General features: G+C 36.1%; 1 protein-coding gene across 19 annotated transcripts in view; it reads right to left on the minus strand.

Annotated features, from left to right (window-relative positions):
• The window catches only part of MYO3B (myosin IIIB), a 256,067-nt gene that overhangs the window by 216,337 nt on the left and 21,432 nt on the right, over positions 1-18,298 (minus strand). For 17 of the 19 annotated variants that reach the window (XR_004241144.1, XM_032114004.1, XM_032114002.1 and 14 more), the window contains 5 exons: positions 12,165-12,348; positions 10,600-10,734; positions 7,305-7,409; positions 6,942-7,041; positions 2,888-2,964 (listed from right to left, as the gene is read on the minus strand). The exons of 1 other annotated variant lie outside the window; for it this stretch is intronic. Coding sequence is in view for 17 of the 18 variants with exons in the window: in XM_032114004.1 (XP_031969895.1) it covers positions 2,888-2,964; positions 6,942-7,041; positions 7,305-7,409; positions 10,600-10,734; positions 12,165-12,348 (601 nt within the window). In the remaining variant the exon portion in view is untranslated. The remainder of the gene's footprint in view (positions 1-2,887; positions 2,965-6,941; positions 7,042-7,304; positions 7,410-10,599; positions 10,735-12,164; positions 12,349-18,298) is intronic. One more of the 19 variants, XM_032114006.1, reaches the window with a different exon arrangement.

The raw sequence follows: 18,298 nt of genomic DNA on the forward strand, positions 1-18,298 counted from the left end.
TATGCTTCTACTCAGTGTTTCAGTTTCTGAAAGTCTATGTCTGTAACCATAAAACAATATTAATTAGGTTAAACTATTATTAATTTTCAGTGAGTCTACTTTAAAGCTGCTCTCAAACTGGCTTACCCTTGTCATGTTCCTCTGTTGCTTCCTCAAAACCTAATTTTTACCTGTATTTTCATTTTTCAGCAAAATTTTTGTTAATCACAAGCTCTGCTCAAAACAAATGCTCAGACAGATCTTTTTTGTCCTGACACTGCTACACAAGCCTCAGAGTCATCAGAAAAAAAGGAGCCAAGGCGCTTGAGTCACTCAAAAATGTTCAGCTGCTGCTTTGAGTACTGCCAGTAAGAACACTGAACCTTCCTTACGCCACCCTCAATCACTGCTGTTTTCTTATGAACTTTTGCTATTTCAAGCACCATGCCATATTTCAAGTAACCATGCCTTTGATATGTTTTGCAAACTTAAAATACGGTTTGCTTCATTTTACAGACTGTTCGTGACCCAGGCTGATCTAGTGATTCCAGTTTCCAGTGTGTTTGTCTCCTGCTTGTATCTAATTATTCCTATCTGTCATCTTAAAACATTCTCCAACATTCTTCTCCAGATTTTATTTTCCTGGGGTTTACATTGGAAAATATTTCCGGTCAGCTTTATTCTACTCTGAAACACTACTGTAGTCTCTTCCTGCAAGGCAAACTTTTTCATCTCCCCTCTTCATTCCCGCTTCAGATTAAATCCATCTTTCTCACTGCCAGATGAGATCCCATGATTGCCTGCATTGACCAAGGCACCTGTGTTTCACATGTAGATAAAGTCCAATTTAAAAAAAAAAAAAAAAAAAAGTCTTCATTCTACTTCTCTGATTAGTAACACTTCATTCCTGTTCAGTTATTTTATGATATTTTGGGGTTTGACATAAATTCTATTCTATCCTAAAGGTCAAAAACCTTTAGGCAGGATGTTTTTTCACAAATGAGTGCAAAAAACTGAGTTAAGTCTTTCTAGTGTTTACTGATCTCACCAGAATCTCATCTAGAACACTCTTCCTAATAAACTGTTACCCATGCACACCTTTTCATCTTATTGCAGTCCTAATATTCCATCTTTCACATAAAAATTTGGATGCATATTTTAAAAATACCAGAAAGATCTCCCCAGAAATAAAAGTAAATTGCATCTTGCACATCACTTGAAACCTGTCATTTATATGAGCAACTGCAGTGACTTGAGCAAGTATGTTGTACAACCTGTTATTTAAAAGCCATTTCAACAACAGCATAATGGCTATCTAAGCATTTTACAGCTGTTTTGCAGATTGGTACACCTATGAAACCTGGCACATCTCACACAGGCATATAAATGTGATATGGGTTACTATGTATATGGTACTGGGTTGGTTCTTTCAACAGATTATTTTCAAAACAGTAAGTATTCAAAGCTACTCCTGTTCCTGTTTGATGTGCTATGTACGTAACACACCTTGGTTACATGTGTGTTGTATTTTTAGGTCAAAATTTTTCAGATCATAACATCTGCTATCGCTTTGGCTTTTTGCCATGAGAATAATTATTTTCAACACAGAAGGGAAAATAAATCTGGTATTATTACTGCCCTTGATGGGAATTATTCAAGCAAAACAGTATCATAAAAATAACCTATAATAATCCACATTCAATAAAATCCTCCATAATATGTCCATTATTATCTAGAGAAGTGTTTTATAGAGGTCTCATTTTAGAAATGTCTCCACCCAAGGTGATTCCATAAATAATGCTTGCACAGTGGTTTCTAAGGTATCTTGTGTCTCCTTTGTGACGTAAACTGGTTGTTATGGAGATGGTGAAATATCAACCATTCTTTGTGAGACTGTGTAAGATCAATTTTAGACCCTTTACAGCAGCGTCTTTTCTGTGCTCAGCTGTAATCAGCCTTCCTTAGCAATAAAAACAAATCCATAAAATGTATGAAATGCTTTAAAACAAATGTTTGCACAATACTTTTAACTCTGACATACAGAAATAGACCTGTGTGTATTTGTAATGGATATAAATTCCATCCTAAATTCCCCAAACTTCATATGGCCTTCAACAGAAAAGAGGCTTGTACTGTTACAAAGGCTGAACATCTTACAAATAAACAGACCACTCCTGTTTCAATACTTGTTTTTAGATTTCATAATCTGTATCTTTCAGAAGTACTTTGTGTTCCTTAAAGCAGTGAGGGCAAAGATTGATATCTTTCACCCCAAAATTTGGTAAAGTACAAATGGGACTTCCGTTCAACAATGTGTTAAAACTTTTTAGAGCTTCATGAAATAGAAGACAAAGGGTTACATCTGGGTAGCAGTACGTAAAAATAGGGTCTAAGATACTCAAATATGGGCTAAGCTACCTGTATATTATTTTTCTCCATTTTTTAATCTACATTAGCCCATGTGTCTGAGTTTAAAGGTCCCCAGTCAATAATTAAGGTTAAAGAACACATAGGTCAGTCAGGGGTTTGCAGTGTGCAAGACTATAGCAAGACTGGAAAGAAGGGAAAGAAGGAATTCCTCCTTCTCGCCCCAGTCCGTGTTTACACAATGGACGAGCATCCCAAAACAAACAATATTTGACTGGAAAGTCATAACATTGTCAGGACCCTCAGTTACTTGTAGATTTTCTGTACTTTTATGGAAACACTACAGAGAAGAAAACGATTATTAGAAATCCAAAATAATATACTCTAATAGTATATTATTTTTACTGAACAGAGGACAAGATGTAAAGCAGAAAGACAGCCATAAGGGAGGCAAGAAAAGACCCCCTCCTACTATGGGGAAGTGGCAACCAAGTGTGTATTGCAATGAACGGAGACAACCCAGACAGGCACATCTGCCTACCTCAGGTGCCATCCAAAAGGGTGTACCCACTGAGGTGTTTCTACGCAGCCGTGTGCTGGTGAGCTGGGCTGAAACACCTGCAACAAAACAGATCAAAGAAACTTGGCTTCAAATTAATTGTCATTTTGGTAAGTTTATTTCAAGTATCTTGAAAACAAAACCCAAACGTGTGAGCACAGCTGCAGAATGCCTGGCCAAAGTAGGGGCAAATTATTTGTTTGATCAATTTCAGCTTGTTGTTTTCTTCAGAGTTTCTGAGAGATTTTTTTTTGTGAATGACTCTCAGTTTGAAGCCCTTTCATTCAAAATCAAAAATTCCATTGTCACATAAATATCCCAGGTTTCTTTCTGCTATTTTCATATGTATAAATGGTAACTATTAAAATTACAACTTGACTTTAAAACTTCTGTTTCACAAATTTACTGCCCGAACTGGCTGGAGATTTGTTCACTAGCATACTTGCAGAGGCTCCTGTTCAACAAAACAAAAACACTTATGCACTTGCTTAAATCTTTCCCTAATGAGGAAAGCTCAGAAGCTCAAGCTCACACTGCAGCTTGTATTTAGGGAATTAAGCACATAAAACAAAACATTAGCTTCAGAGCTTTGCTGACTGAGGCTGGATTACTGAAGTATAACTGAAAAAAACCAAAAGAATGAACTAGAGTGCAATCAAACACTCTGATTTAACAAATCAGAACGAACTTTGACAGCAAATCTTCTCTGCTCTGGTCGACACATAATTGAATGAGTTCAGATCAGTAGCATTCCAATGAGGTGACACAAAGCCAATATTGATTTAGAAATATCTTTTGCTTTAACATTTTTTAAAAACAAAAGCCACAGTGGTTTGCTCTTTTGGCATTACCCAGAGACAAAAATGAGCAGAAACACATAATACACCTTGACTGCTGCCAATAAATTTAAAAAATTAGATTCATAAGTTAAATTATTTGATTTCTGATTCCAACATTAAATTCTATATTTGTTTTTAATTTTTCAGTGTAATCGCAAGCCTTCAGTGATTTCCTGAATACTGCTGTGAAACAGTTAATGGCTAGGACATACAACAAGCCTCTGTCCATTTCACTGTGATCTCTCTTCAGCCAGCTTAATTCATAGCTGCTATGTAGGGATATTCCAAAACAGTGCAGAATACCAAAGAACTGAGAGAGGGAGAGTGGGAGCATAAATTAATGATAAGTTGCAGACATTTTGGGTCAATTTACTGTGACCATCATTTATTCAAATATATAATGCTGTCGACAGAAATTGAGGGAAGAAACGTGTGTTACATTGAAAAAACAAGCTGTAAAGTCATGCAGTAAAGGAAAGTAAAGCCTCAAAGATATCTGTGTAACCCTCTCTTGTGACCTAATATCCATATGTACAGCCTTGAATATGAAGCACCTTTTTTTTCATCGAGATTCTGTCTTATTCTCTGGATAGAATGGATAGTATTCACTGAATAAGTCATAATTTAATTTTTTTAACCCCACTGATTTGAATTCTCATTACTTATTTAATATATCCAATCCCAAACTAAATTTAAAATTATTATTTTCTTTTTCTTTTGACATATTTCCTTCTTCCACTCATCAAACAATAAATCTGCTTAACATTCCCACAAAATGGCAGAGGATTATTAGTTCCAGGGATTAACCTAAAAATATCCAAAGCATCCACTGTGTTTGGGTACTTAATCTGAGATCTTTCAGTTTTCAGGCACTCCACATGCCTCTAGTAGAGCTATAATAGATCTCAGCTGCAGTTCAAGAACACACAGTTCTTCTGCAAAGGAGGACAAGATGTTTCAAACTGGCTATTGGGAAAATGAGAAACAGAGCTTGATGTAAGTGACCCTCCAGCATCACAGAGAAACACTGGCAGAAGCAAGAATAATCTCCAATTTGATGCCATTAACTGTCTCAACTGTGAGTCCCTGCTCTTCCTGAACTCCTTGCAATTTTACTATTTCTCTTCCACTTTCTGTAAAAAAATGAGACAAAACAGTTCTACAAACAATATCACCTGTGACTCAGTCCTAAATCATTCCCAGAGACCCTTCTGTGGCTACAGCAGTGGACAAGACAGGAAAAACAGGGATGCCTTAGGTTTCAACTTTTTTATTTTTCAAATTCTCTACTGCTTAGTGTGCAACTCTGAAAGCTTCTTGTAGCCTGTTAATTTCTGCTCTCCTGCTAGGTAGACATAACAAAGCCTCTCTGGGTCTGCTCTTCAAGGACACTTAGGCTGTCCTAGGCCCAAAAGTATAAACCAAAGAGCCGCTAAGGTGGGTTAAGCTGAGGGGAAAACTGAAGATTTAATTGGAGAATTAACCCTGCTATGCAAATGAATCAAAGCTATAAAAGAGTGAAGAACTCATGACCTGTCGTCCATCTTGGGGGTCCATCTTGGCAGTAGCCTCTGGCTCCCCAGGGGGTACCTTTGAAGGCCCTTCAAATAAATACCTACTTTTATTCCCTTACTCCTGTCTAGTCTTTGTTTCTAGGAGGCCTCTTAAGGCGTCAATAGTAACTTAATAAAAGCTTGGCACCTGATACTTCTTTAGTCAGAAAGCCCATAGATATGTGGGCATTTCTTGGCATTTCCTAACTGTTAAGCAGTAGGGAACACTCAAGATTTAAGTCTCATTTTTTTCTCAACCTGTCATATTTGTTGTGATTTTCTAGTGCTACTGTCATAACTTAAAAAGTAGGAGAAAACCCCTGAAACCTAAATGTAGAATCAGAGAGATTGGGAATCTCAGTTTCCTTGAATGTGCTACTTGGGGTTGCAGCACACTGATCTGTCTCTAAAGCCTTTAAAACATCTGATAATAACATTTTGCTTTGGCAAGAAAAACCAACTTTTCCCATAATGGAGTAAAAACAAAGATCAGACTGCCAAAATCCCCCCAAATGTGAAGGGATCTTCCTCTCTTGTACTAGGTCAGGGACTCACTCCAAATTTTGCTTCAGGTAATATGTTTCTCCTAGCACTATTTTAATTGCTGCCTTTACAATTCAAAATAATGAATTTCTGTCCCTAGAAAATACTAATGCATCTCCGGTGTGCCAGCTTACTTTAGCATCTCCACTATATATGTGCGTTAAATTTGTAATACCGTGCCATCATCAGTACACAATTTTCTTTTCACTGCATAAATTTAATATTTTAGGATTTTTTAAGAATATTATTATTTGCAGAATTTTTTTACATACCATTTTACCCTACTCTCATTTTGTGAACATTTTTCTTTACCTTCATGCACTGCTAAACAAACATATTATTCACACAACACTATTTTCAATGGTGATTACCTTATGCATTATATGGTTTCATTAATAAATCATACTACCAATAATCTGCTTCTGTTACCTTTAATAAAATTGTCCACTCCCTTGCATACATATCTGAGGGACTAAAGCATTTATTTATTTTTCTATGTGCGTGCTCAAAGGGAAAAAAATTGAACTGACTTTAAATCTATTGCCAAGTCCCTTTCTATCACCCTCCCTCCCTATCTCCTTCTTGTTTCTTATGATGCTCCCAGACTGGCAATGCTCAAATCTAAGAGCAATAATCACAAATTAAATGGATGTTGGTTTTGGACCCAAGGGACTATTTTACCTTCTGCTCAGAGGGGAAAAAACATGCTTAAGGCTATCAAAAGCCATTACAGAAACAATGTTTCCTTTTCATATGCAAAAGATAGAATATCTAAATTTAAATTAGGAGGACAACTCCTGAAACTGACGTTTCTTCTGAAATGCAAAAGAACTTTGTAAATAAAACGTTACCTTTAGAACTTTTAAAAATTATTAAATTATGTTTAAGCTTTTGAAAGTTAAAGCTCTCTTACTGATTTTTAGCCAGATTTTTATTCCTGCTGTAATCGGTTTCCTTTTGCATTTTTCCTTCTTAAAATAGTTCTGAGTATGCTTCTGAAAACGTCTCTTGCTGTGACATTCTGCCTTCCCAGGGGAAAGTAAACAGATGCCTTTGGCTAAACTGCATGTATCAAGAAAACAAAGGGGAAGTGGTCATTACCAAAGTCAACGAGCTTGACTCCACCTTCTGTTGTCAGGAGAATGTTGTTGCCTTTCACATCACGATGAATGATCCGGTTATTGTGTAAATGCTGAAGGCCCTATATACCAGCAGTAACAAAAATAAGTTTACTCCCTTATTTAAAAACAATTACCCTACTATTAGGGAATGTAATGAAGAAAATCTGTACATACTCTACAGAAACACCTGTCCACTGGATTACATGCCTTTATACAACCCCTGCTGCTATAATAGCCCATGTAATATTGTTAACATTACCATACTTTATAAATGGAAAATGCATGTATGTGATAAGTAAATTGCACCCTCTGCTGTCATTACAAGCCCAATGAACATCCTTACCAAGAGAGCACCATATAAGATGTATGAGATTATAGCTTCATCCAACCTTTGGCCACACTTCAGCAGGCCTTTGACAAGCTCTGTGACAGAACCTCCATTGCACAGCTGGAAAGGGGGGAATTGTGAGGAGGGAAAAAAAAGCAAGACAAGTCCTCAGTTACTCACTATACTTGTTTAGGCTATAAACACCTACCATGCAAAACTGTACTACAACACAAGTCTGGGAAAAAAATAACTCCTTTTATTAGTGATGTTAATAATAAATCACAGCAGCCTGAGTGTGGGGAGGTAAGCAAAAACTGAAAATTATAAAGTGTAATTTATAAAATGCAACTAAAAAAAATATTAGGAACAGGACGGTATTTCAGTGTTAAAAGAGGATTTATAAATCCAATTTACATTATTTGAGTATTTTCACAACAGCACATGCATTGTCTTTTTGAAAAAATCCTTTTGTGCAAAGGCCAGACAGCAAAGATTGATGCTCTTGATAACTGGGAAGCAACAAATTAGTCATTTTAAACTTTCACTCCATCAGTGCTCCTGATGGCAGGCAATATAAAATAGACAGCAGCCATATTTTATACTAAGATTTGATGCCATGTGCTGTCAACAACAGAGAAACACTCTAATCCAGAAAAGAACCTTCTTCCGAGCATTTTCTACTAATGGGCTGCCAAATATCAAAAGAGAAGGAGACAAAGTAAAATTAGAATCTTAGTAAATATGTTCTCATCCACACCTTTAGTTTACTGTCCATGCCATTCTCAGCAGGCACTGTTATCTATCCTTTCTCCTCTCTCTTTCCTTTTATTACCTTGATATTCATAATTGTTTGACCAAAAAAAAAAAGATGGGAGAACTGACTGCTTTTCTTTCACTGAATTTTCTCCTCTATGCCTTTGTGGCCAGCACTCTTACCAACGTTTCTGCCAGAGAATCACATGCATTTCAACACAAGTTCATTTACATTATCAGTTTAAAAAACTGCAGCATAAATCAGGAGAACAGTACAAAGTTATACAAACTCTCAAGATCTGCATCTATCAAACAGCTTATATGAACTGTGCATCAGTTCAACCACTGATTTCTGTTATATGCTAATACTTTCCTGAACTTGCTACTAATTCCCCTTGCATCAAAAAAATTTCACTAGACTAGAAGTTTTAGTTCATGGCAAGGACCTTGAAGCAAAACTTCATCACTTAAAACATTGATTAGCTCTGCAGGAATTTGACTTTATTTTTTAGTTCATTAGTAGGGAATTTTTTTCTTATCTTTAATTAATTTGTGGAAGCATTCAGGTCAATATCAACCCTTGTATGTATTTACATGAAAGTGCATGTTTTTTTTCCCATGGTTAACCATTTGCTGAGAAGTCATTAAGTCAAAGTTTTCTTCTTATTGCTTTCATTGAGTTAAATGTTCTGTTTAGACAGGCTATATTAAACTTATCTATAGCCTGCAAATAAAATATATAAGAGTATGCCCTAACTTCAAAAAAACCCCAAGCTGGTTGCGACTGAAAAATAACACAGACTGACAGCTGGCTGGTAGGATATGTTAAATGAATGACTGACTCAAAAATAAATCCCACAAACACTACTGCAGCTGTCTGTGGCACTATTCTTGATACTCCAGCAAAGAGCTAGAACAAAATGAATTTGAAAACTTCATTACCACTTTATACCTAATGTTAATACTTTAAAAGGTGGAGAGATGCACATTTGAATGGAAAAGTAGAGAAGTTTGCTTTACAGTTGTCCAAGACTTCCATCATCATAAAAACACTTAAAGTGTCCACTTTTGCCACCTTCCTCATCACAAGCATTTATCAAAGTAAGGTCCTGCTTGTGAGTAAACAAGGCAAAATTGTGCCTAAAGGAAAAAAAAATCCACCTTTTTATTACAAATTTTGGAAGTCACACATCAAATGAATGTATTTCATCAAAGACTCAGGGATCAAAGTCTCAATACTTTGTATATTCCCTTTTACTGAAAATGTGTCATTAATTTATAATAACATGAGTCACTGCTATGCATACATAAATCTGCTGTAAATTCCAAGGCAAGGAATAGTTTGGCTTGTCTGGTAAATTTTTCCATGTAAGGAAAATACCATTTTAATAACATCAAATTTCTTCCAAACTTTGGATTGTGTGCACCAAAAACCACTTGAAATGCACATACTTAATTTATAAAGTTTATGCACACATACAACTTGCTCAAATTCTACATTCAATTTTATTAAATATTTTGCTCTATAAAATTTTGTCATTTGGCACTTGGTGGATCTTTAGAGACAAGACTCTTTTATTAAAAAAGAAAACACATAGGAAACCAAGCCCATACTCAACACAAAGCCAGCATGCATACAAAAAACCCAACGCCAAATCAAAAATACTAAGGTCTCTTTTTAATCTTTACTGAAATTTAAAAGGAAAACATATTCAAAAGTTCTCATTCAAGCTACATACTGCTCCAGTAGATAAAAGTTAGATGGTTTGTTGGGATTCTACAACTTGTAGTGGAAATAAAGATTCCTTATTCTGATTCTAGTCATCATTCAAGGACAGGGAGTGGAATTTCTAGAACAATAATTAAAAAGTGAATCCTAGCTTCTACCAGTCTAGTTGTGAAAGAAAGAAAGGTTGGAATGGTTTGTTACTGCTCATCAGAGCAGTAACTGCCTGTGCAGAGGTCTGCATCAATGAAGCCTAGAATGAAATCCTCATTTCACAACCACCTTTGGCAGTCACTTAACTGGAAACAAGACCACCAAAATACATTTGACATTGTAAGAATACTGATTGCCACTGAACACAAAGAGTTAATAGAAGGCATTTCTGTTGCTAGATTTCCAACAACAACTAGCTCCTAGTTTAAAATTACCATAAAACACTTTCCCATTACTCTTTCTCTGTTCACTTTTGCAGTAGGCAGCTTATTTGTTAACTACCCTCCATGCCACTATTTCATCATTGTTTGCATTCTCCTCAAATGCCCAAGTTCCCCAAAAGTTTAGATAAAGGTCTTATCTAATGCTTCCTCTAACAAGAAAAAACCAAAAGGATTTGCTTATTTTAGAGGTAGAATGTAGCAATTCAAACAGAAATTAAATGCAAGACCATTCCCTAGTAAACAAAATTTTAAGTTTGGGTGTGATTTTCAACAGTAGGCTACCACACATCATCTATCAGAAAATCATGAAAGACTGTGACTCCTTTAGCAATAACAAACAAAAACCCAACCACATTTGCAAAGGTAAGACATAATATTGTCAAAACGTTTTTACCTCAAGTACTAGCCAGAGCTGTCCTCCCACATATTGATCTGCTTTGTAAAACATCCCATAAAATCTAACAACATTAGGATGATTGGGAAGAAACTGCAAAATATTATATTCAGCTTCAATTTCTTCATCTACATCCTAAATAAAAAACACAAACATACAGAAGATATAAAGACAGTGACTCCCAATAAAGCAAGAACAAATTCTCATGGATAAAAAGAACTATTTTTTAATTACTTTGTACTTTTAAATAGTTTTACTTTAATGCAGCTTGAAGTACACTATACAGGACATTTAATGCACACAGAATTGCACCACTTGTGCTTTTCTTACATACAAAAAAGTTAAGGCTGTAAATCAAGCAGCTGTTCTTCAAGAATTCTTTCAGTGCATAATATACTCAACAAGTAAATTAAAAATTATACTTAACTCTGCTCAGTTGTCTAAGAAATTTACACATGTATGACTTTTAATGTGTTTTAAATCAAGCATGTTTTTAACATGTGAGCTAAAGGTAAATACATGAACCCTTGATTTATTCCTTTTTCTATGGTCATCAGATAGGACTAAACAGAGAACAATTTCACAAAACCTCAAACAGGCCATCAATAAAACCAAATACATTCTTCTAATGAAAGACATACACCAGAAATAATGAAAGAGAGACAAAACAACCACCCATGAAATAAGAAAAGGTTAGTAGGGATTTATTAATGGAAGAATTCTGTGACAATTACAAAATACTGTTCATACCAGCATACAGGCCACGACTCAGTGCTTAAGCACTGAAACTTTCTTTATTTCTGCACAGACTTGACTATTAGAAAATTTAAGCTTGGGCCTTCCTCAGATTTATACAAGAGAAAACCACCATGAATTTCAGTAGTGGCTGATGACAGAAACATAACATTTTTTAGTAAATATTTTAGCCCAGCTGTCATGATCAAACTCCAGCTTGATCCAGCCTGAACAGCTGCCAGTTACATCTTCTATTGAAAACTAAGGCCTTGGTTCTCATGGGAAGCTAGGCATTTAATACTCACTAAAACCAGATCTGGCACAGAACTACCTCTGAGGATCTGGGATGTGCTCTTCTCTTTCTATCTCAACTACTGCCTCATACTATTACCTGCTTATAAAAGGTAACTCTAAAATATCATAAAGATCACAGTGTTTCTATGATGGGAAAAGTAATTCTTTTAGGGAGTACACAGAACAGAACAAGAACATTATGGTTAACAGCATCTTGTGTTTTCCCTGCTACAGTAGGCCCTATAAGGAATGCCTCTGTGCCTTCTCATAATTTGCATGCTCCAAGCAAAGATAACTAAATTTGTAGCAAAAGAATTACACAGATCTAAAATAGAAACAAGGCAAATGCTGTCCTCAAATAAGATGATGAAATTTTGTGTGGTTCAGTTGCTGGTACTAAACTCCTTCTGTTAATGCATTCTGTAAAATTGTTCCCTTCTGGATTTCCTCAATATCTTACACATTTGATTTACATTTCAACTCTGAGAATTCTTTTAAATTAACATTGAAGTTACAATTTAATATTTTTTACTTACACTGACCGGATCCAGAATCTTTACTGCTGCCAAGCTTCCATCTTTCTTATTAGCAACCTTATAGACTTTACCGTAAGTGCCTTTCCCAATAGTCTCTATAATTTCCCAGGTATCTGAGGGATCGGCTAATGATTCTAGTCCAATCATACTGGAATTATATTGAAACAATCCATACAATGGCTTCCTGGAAAATAAAGCAGACATACATACAGTGGGAAGCCCTAAGTAACTCTTCTAGAGAAGGCATCTTATGATAAAGAAATCAAATATTGTCCTAATTTAAGAAGAAATACAGATAGAATCACAAACGAAAACAAACAAAAAAGTAAGATCACTCAATGAAAAGAATGGAAAGAAAACTCTGGAGACCACTTCTCTTTCCTTACTTTAGTGCATTATTTGCCCATATGCAGCACCATTCTAAGCACATTTTAACAAGTTCTGACAAAATATACTCCTCCCTCTACTGCACACTCTTCTATTGGACATTTTACACAACTGAATTAACACAGCTCATGAAATGAGGCCCTATTTCTGATGCTTTAAAGAGCCATGTCAGGGTTTTTACATAAATTTGTGTAATTCTCCCTGGAGATTGCCCGACAGGCATTCAGTAGGTATAGCCTCATTATATTTGACATATATACAACAGGGCTACATATAAGTAACAAAAGTTAAGACTGGACTGGCTGGTCTCATAAAATACAAGTCAACTTGAAAATAGGCAACAGGTACATCACTGGGGTGATCCATCACTGTTGAGATGTTTCTCAACAATTGCACTTGTCTCTCTCTATGTGTGCCAGTCAGAGTTTGTTATGGTCTGTTACACTGGCTGAACACCTCCAGAAGATCTCCAGGTCAGGGGACTTGTTTCCCCAAACACTCCTGAGTGTATCCTGCTGCAAATGGATCACTGCAGCCTATGCAAAGGGCTCCTTCCCACCCTGGGATTATATACATGGTAAGTTCTGGTGATTAGGAAAATGACAATACCATTTTAGGATTTCATTTCAAGTATTGAGAAGATATGTCTTGTCCCTGAACTGGAATTATAGAAAGGAAAGATGAAGTTTAAGATGGGATTAACTTAACCTTCCTATATTAATCACCATTAGGGAAGCTCACTGGTTGATGGTTTCCCTAAGAAAGAAAATTGTTTGCCCATTTGGTGGCTGTCAGTAGGTATATTAGCTATCTGTATGCTTAACCAGGAGATGTAAAGTCCAAGTGTATCCAATCATAAGAGTGTGACTGTGACAAAAGGAACTGAAGGCAACATTCAAAATTTTTGGAGAGGGATCAACAAGCACCTCAAACATACACTTAAAACTTTAAGGTTTGAGCCACTTCTTTCTAAGCATACCTGATATCTGCAAATCTGCCTGAAATAATTTTTAAAACTTGCTGCCTTACCTCTTCACCATTTCTAGCATCAGTGATAACTGAATAGAGAAAACCTCTATTTCCCTCCTTGGTAAAACTGTATTTGCACCAAAGCTGGTGCCAAATAATGTATTAAATTGCTTTGGTCTCTTCACCAAAAGAAGGCCAAAAAAAAAAAGAAGGAAAAAAAAAAGGGAGTGAGTTTAAAAAAAAAAAAAAAGCTAGAATCAATATCATTTATCTGTTATAATAATGTAAGTATAATGTAAGTTATTAGGACAGCTTCTCAATATTTGATCCAATACGCTGCAAATAAAGCACAGCATTCTGAACACACATACTTAGTACGTCATCAGAGAAGCAGGTCAGGTGAAAGACTTCTCTGAAATCAGTGAACAGACTGTAGTACTGCACACACTGAAACAGCAGCCACAGATATGGAGCTCCTGATAAACCAACCTTAAGAACAAGGTTTGCTTGCGGGGGGCGGGTGGTGGAGAATCCAAACAAGGGAACAGTTGCACCTCACAAAAAAACCCCAACACAACAATGTATTGAACACATGGTTTTAATGCTTTAGGTGAAATGCTTCAGACATTCATGTGCAAAGAAACAGAGGAGAATAGACTGGAATAGCTTTGATACAACCTTACAAGGTAAACAGAGACAGACTAATATTTAGTTCTCTGTCACTAAAACAAGTACCCTATCACACAGATTTGCCAGAAGATGAGGCATGGCACTCTTTGTAGCAACATAATATTATGATGTGTCCCTCCAAGCAGCTGTTGTGGATAAATAAGTTTTTTCCTCCGAAAAAAAAAATCAAATGTCATTTCCTGCTCTTGTTCTGAATAACAAAACCCTTAAAATGGTATATCCAAATTTTCAAAACACATTAACATTTCTTTATGCCAGAAGACAGTGCTGGCAAAATAAAGTCTAATGCACAATTTTTACAGATGGAGTCATGATGGAGGACCAAAGAAAAATTTTAGTGAGCATTCTTATGCATTGTGATAACACGACAGCACTTACAGATAGCATATGCATTACATGGAATCAGAGATGTGAAATATGTACCACAAACCTCTTCTGTTTAAACCAAAACAGTCTCTTCTTGAACTAAAGCAATACCTGTCTAAGTAAGGTTCTACACCTGTCATCAGTGAAAGCACCTTTTGCCTCTATAATATTATTGCATTCCTACAACAGAAGTCAGTGTTTTACAGTACAAAAAAGAAAAAAAACCAGTATCTGCTATTATCTTCAATAATGTAAAATCTGGATTTAAAAAACCTGAAACCACCACAAAATGTAAACATTATGGGGAAAGGCTGAAGTTGTAAAGTAAGTTTGTGCTTTTCTTTTTCTATTTCCTGATTTGTTGAGCTTCAGAAAATAAAACACCCTTGTTTTAACAAAGGCTTCCATTCACTTTTTTTTAATACAGTGAAAAGTTGTGTATGAACACAGCCACTTCTGCAACAACGACACATTCAGAAGATCTTAACACTAAAATACTGCAGCTGAAATTTATTTAGGAAGAAATTTCTCCTTTTACTCCCCTCACATCAGGCCTCACACATCTCTGGGTTTTGAAATGATGTACCAAGAGTGGCTTCTAGCCGTAAAAAACTTAGCAACATTCTCCCCAGAGGAAGCCTCAACATACTAGGGACTTACCAATTAAAAGTATTTCTGCCATCAGTTGGAGAAAACTTCTCAGTGGTTAAATTTGTTCCTTGAAGGCAAGCAAAATAGCCCACACCAGATGTTGAAAAATTACACTTTGGCAATTAACTCTACTGGATAGGGAACTTATTACACAAAGCTATTTGGGACTGCACGTGTTTACGCAATGTGAGGCATGACTACATGGCATCAACAAGCCCCTAGCACTCTAACCTGTTTTGCATACTTGGGAAAAGACAGAATGAAAGCACAAGTAAGGACAACCTGATGGAGTCTACTCAAGCTGCTCTGAGGCTTGAATACGGACAAATACCATGACTTTTTTCTTTTAAGCAGAGATAGTAACTTAAAATAAATCTTGAAAAAGCTGACCAACCAAGACAAACAATAAGATAAGACACATATTTATTAACAGGCTTCAGACACTGACACTGTTTCTTTCTTTTAGTCATGAAAAGAGATATTCCCCATCAAAGTAAATTTCATTATTCTCTCATAACACCTGACTTCTTCTATTTTGTAAACCTGTACCATCAGAACAAATTAAATCAGACCAGGCATGACAGACTAACTTAAATGGCAGTCAGACAAATGTGCATGCAACATTTTTCTACCTTTAAAGAAAATATTTCTCTCTAAGATCAACATTAGAATCAATGACTGCATGTTATCATCCCTTAGCAGTATCCCCATGATAAAGAGGCTACATGTATTATGTGTCTCATGTAAGACGTAAGATATCATAAAAGAAGTATAGGTTACAGACAGTGCACAAATCAATTTTCCATCTGCGAACCACAGCCTTTTGATTGTATTCCATGGCTCTAAACAGCCTCAGAAAAGCCATCTGGAAAAATGTGTGGTGTCCCAGAAGTTCTACTGTGATATTCACCTAGGTTGTGAAAACAACACAAAAAAATCAAAACTTTATAGAGAACATGCAGATTTTGTTAATGAAATAATTACATCCGGAATAAAATCAGCAACTTTTTCTCACAAATCTATTATCACAGCTCTCTTTCTGAAAAATTATAGGAACAAAAGCGACTCATAAGCCAGAGAAATAGCTTTACAATCATTGTTCCATTTTCACTACCACCTCGCTCACAACAGTGACTGCATTCTGCATTCCAACATATACCCTCTTGTAGCTTACAGCAAGATGCACCATCTGTAGAGATTTTAGAATTAGTAAGAGCCTCACTTCAGCCTGGTGCTTTCTAACCATCATGATACACAGTACTAGGCAGTTTTGAATTCTCTTACAGCTGGTAGGGACACGATAGCAATACCAGCCAATACTAGTGAAAGTAGCGAAAATACTCTTTCCATACAAATAATTCATGGACATAGCTCCTTTTTGCAATGTTCCATTTGCCTTAGCCCTCTTGTCTCTCTCATGCAACAGCTGGGTTGTGCACTTCTGGCATTTACAAATACTGTGGAAAAGTAAGAATGACATATTCGAAAGTAAGGTATTTCACTACTTGTAGGGAACTCACTGTTGGTTCCACACTAAATGACAACTCCTTGATAGAAGAATTCAGAAGGTAGAGTTGACATTATCAGCTACGGCCTCACCTCACCATGAGTAATGAACCAACAAAAGGCACAAGAAAATCAATAGTCGGAACAGCTTCCTCTGCTATTCTCATCCTGCTGTTTCTCACTGACTAGGTTAAAACAAAGAGGATGTCAATATCTTGAAATGAAGCATACCAAAAAAAAAAATCTATCAAGATACCATCCTGTAACTGCTGTCAGTTGGACTCAGAAAGAGGGACTGCAGAATGTGCTGTGGATAGTTCTTTTTGGGATAAAAAGATGGAAGTGATGGAAGAAGATGAAGGAGAAGGATAAAAATATGTTCAAAAGCTGTTATTGATGCTATACAACTTACAAAAAAAAAAAAAGGCCTATACTTCAGCTGATCACATATTTTCACTAAGCAAACATAAGGGACAAAACAAGACAACCAAGAATAGAACTGCTGTTATCTATAGATGAAAGGTAGATCCCTGAGAAGGCTCCAGCTAAATTCAATTCATAGAACAAGTCTCACTTGAATATATAAACCATGAAATCAACTCTGAGTACTCAAAATTGGAAACAGAGAGGACATAAGTGGGAAACATGTTCTCCCTTTCCACATATTCTAACTTAAACTTCTTAAAGTTTTTATTATTTGTGCTTACATACATTCTCATTGTCTACGTAAAGTCCTTTAAATTCAGGAGTATCTTTGTTATTTTATGTTCTTTTGCTTCCTTTGCATGGATGGACTAGATACTCTAAGCTTTTAGACTTGCAGTATTAGCTACAGGGCCAGAACTGAGTGATAACCAGTGGCAATGGATTGTGTCTGGACAGTAGCTCTGATGAAAGCATTGGGATTATTTGCTCCCTTGTCTTGTCTATGCTTCCAGTTCATTACAGTATGAATCACAACCACATTCCTAGTATCAACTACAACAAACTGACCCCAAAACTGGCTACTAACAACATGGCACAGAAATGTAAATGTCACCTATTTCTCTAGAAATAAAGAGAACAAAGAACTTGATTTCTGAACACTCTAGTCAAATGGTAAAAATTTCACACCACCACTCCTAAATCAGTTCTGAACTGAAGGCACTGGTAAGATCATAACCTTAACTCAAATTCTTGGACCAAGTCTTTGAATCTAAACCAGAAAACTCTCCATTAGTACCCTGGAACATGTATGGTAGGAAAGACGCATGTGCCTAGTCCAGACAATCCAGTACATGTTTTCATTTAGATTCATTGCATCATAATGTGTTGCATTACAAATGTTTGTAAGTAAACTCTTATTGGACCCTTATATTTATGAGAACAACATAGCCTTAGTCCAATAGTGTTTGATCATTTTTGTATTGTCCATATAAATCAAACTACTCAGGGCAGGGGGTGAATACATCATCCTGATCAACCAGTTTCATTGACAGATCCAGGATGAATGAAGGCAAAGGTAAAGTACAGCTTGGCCTCTGACCAGCTCCCCCGCATTCTTCTAATTGGTTGTGCATTTTCAG

This window comes from Corvus moneduloides, chromosome 7 (assembly GCF_009650955.1).
Source record: "Corvus moneduloides isolate bCorMon1 chromosome 7, bCorMon1.pri, whole genome shotgun sequence".
NCBI lineage: Eukaryota > Metazoa > Chordata > Aves > Passeriformes > Corvidae > Corvus > Corvus moneduloides.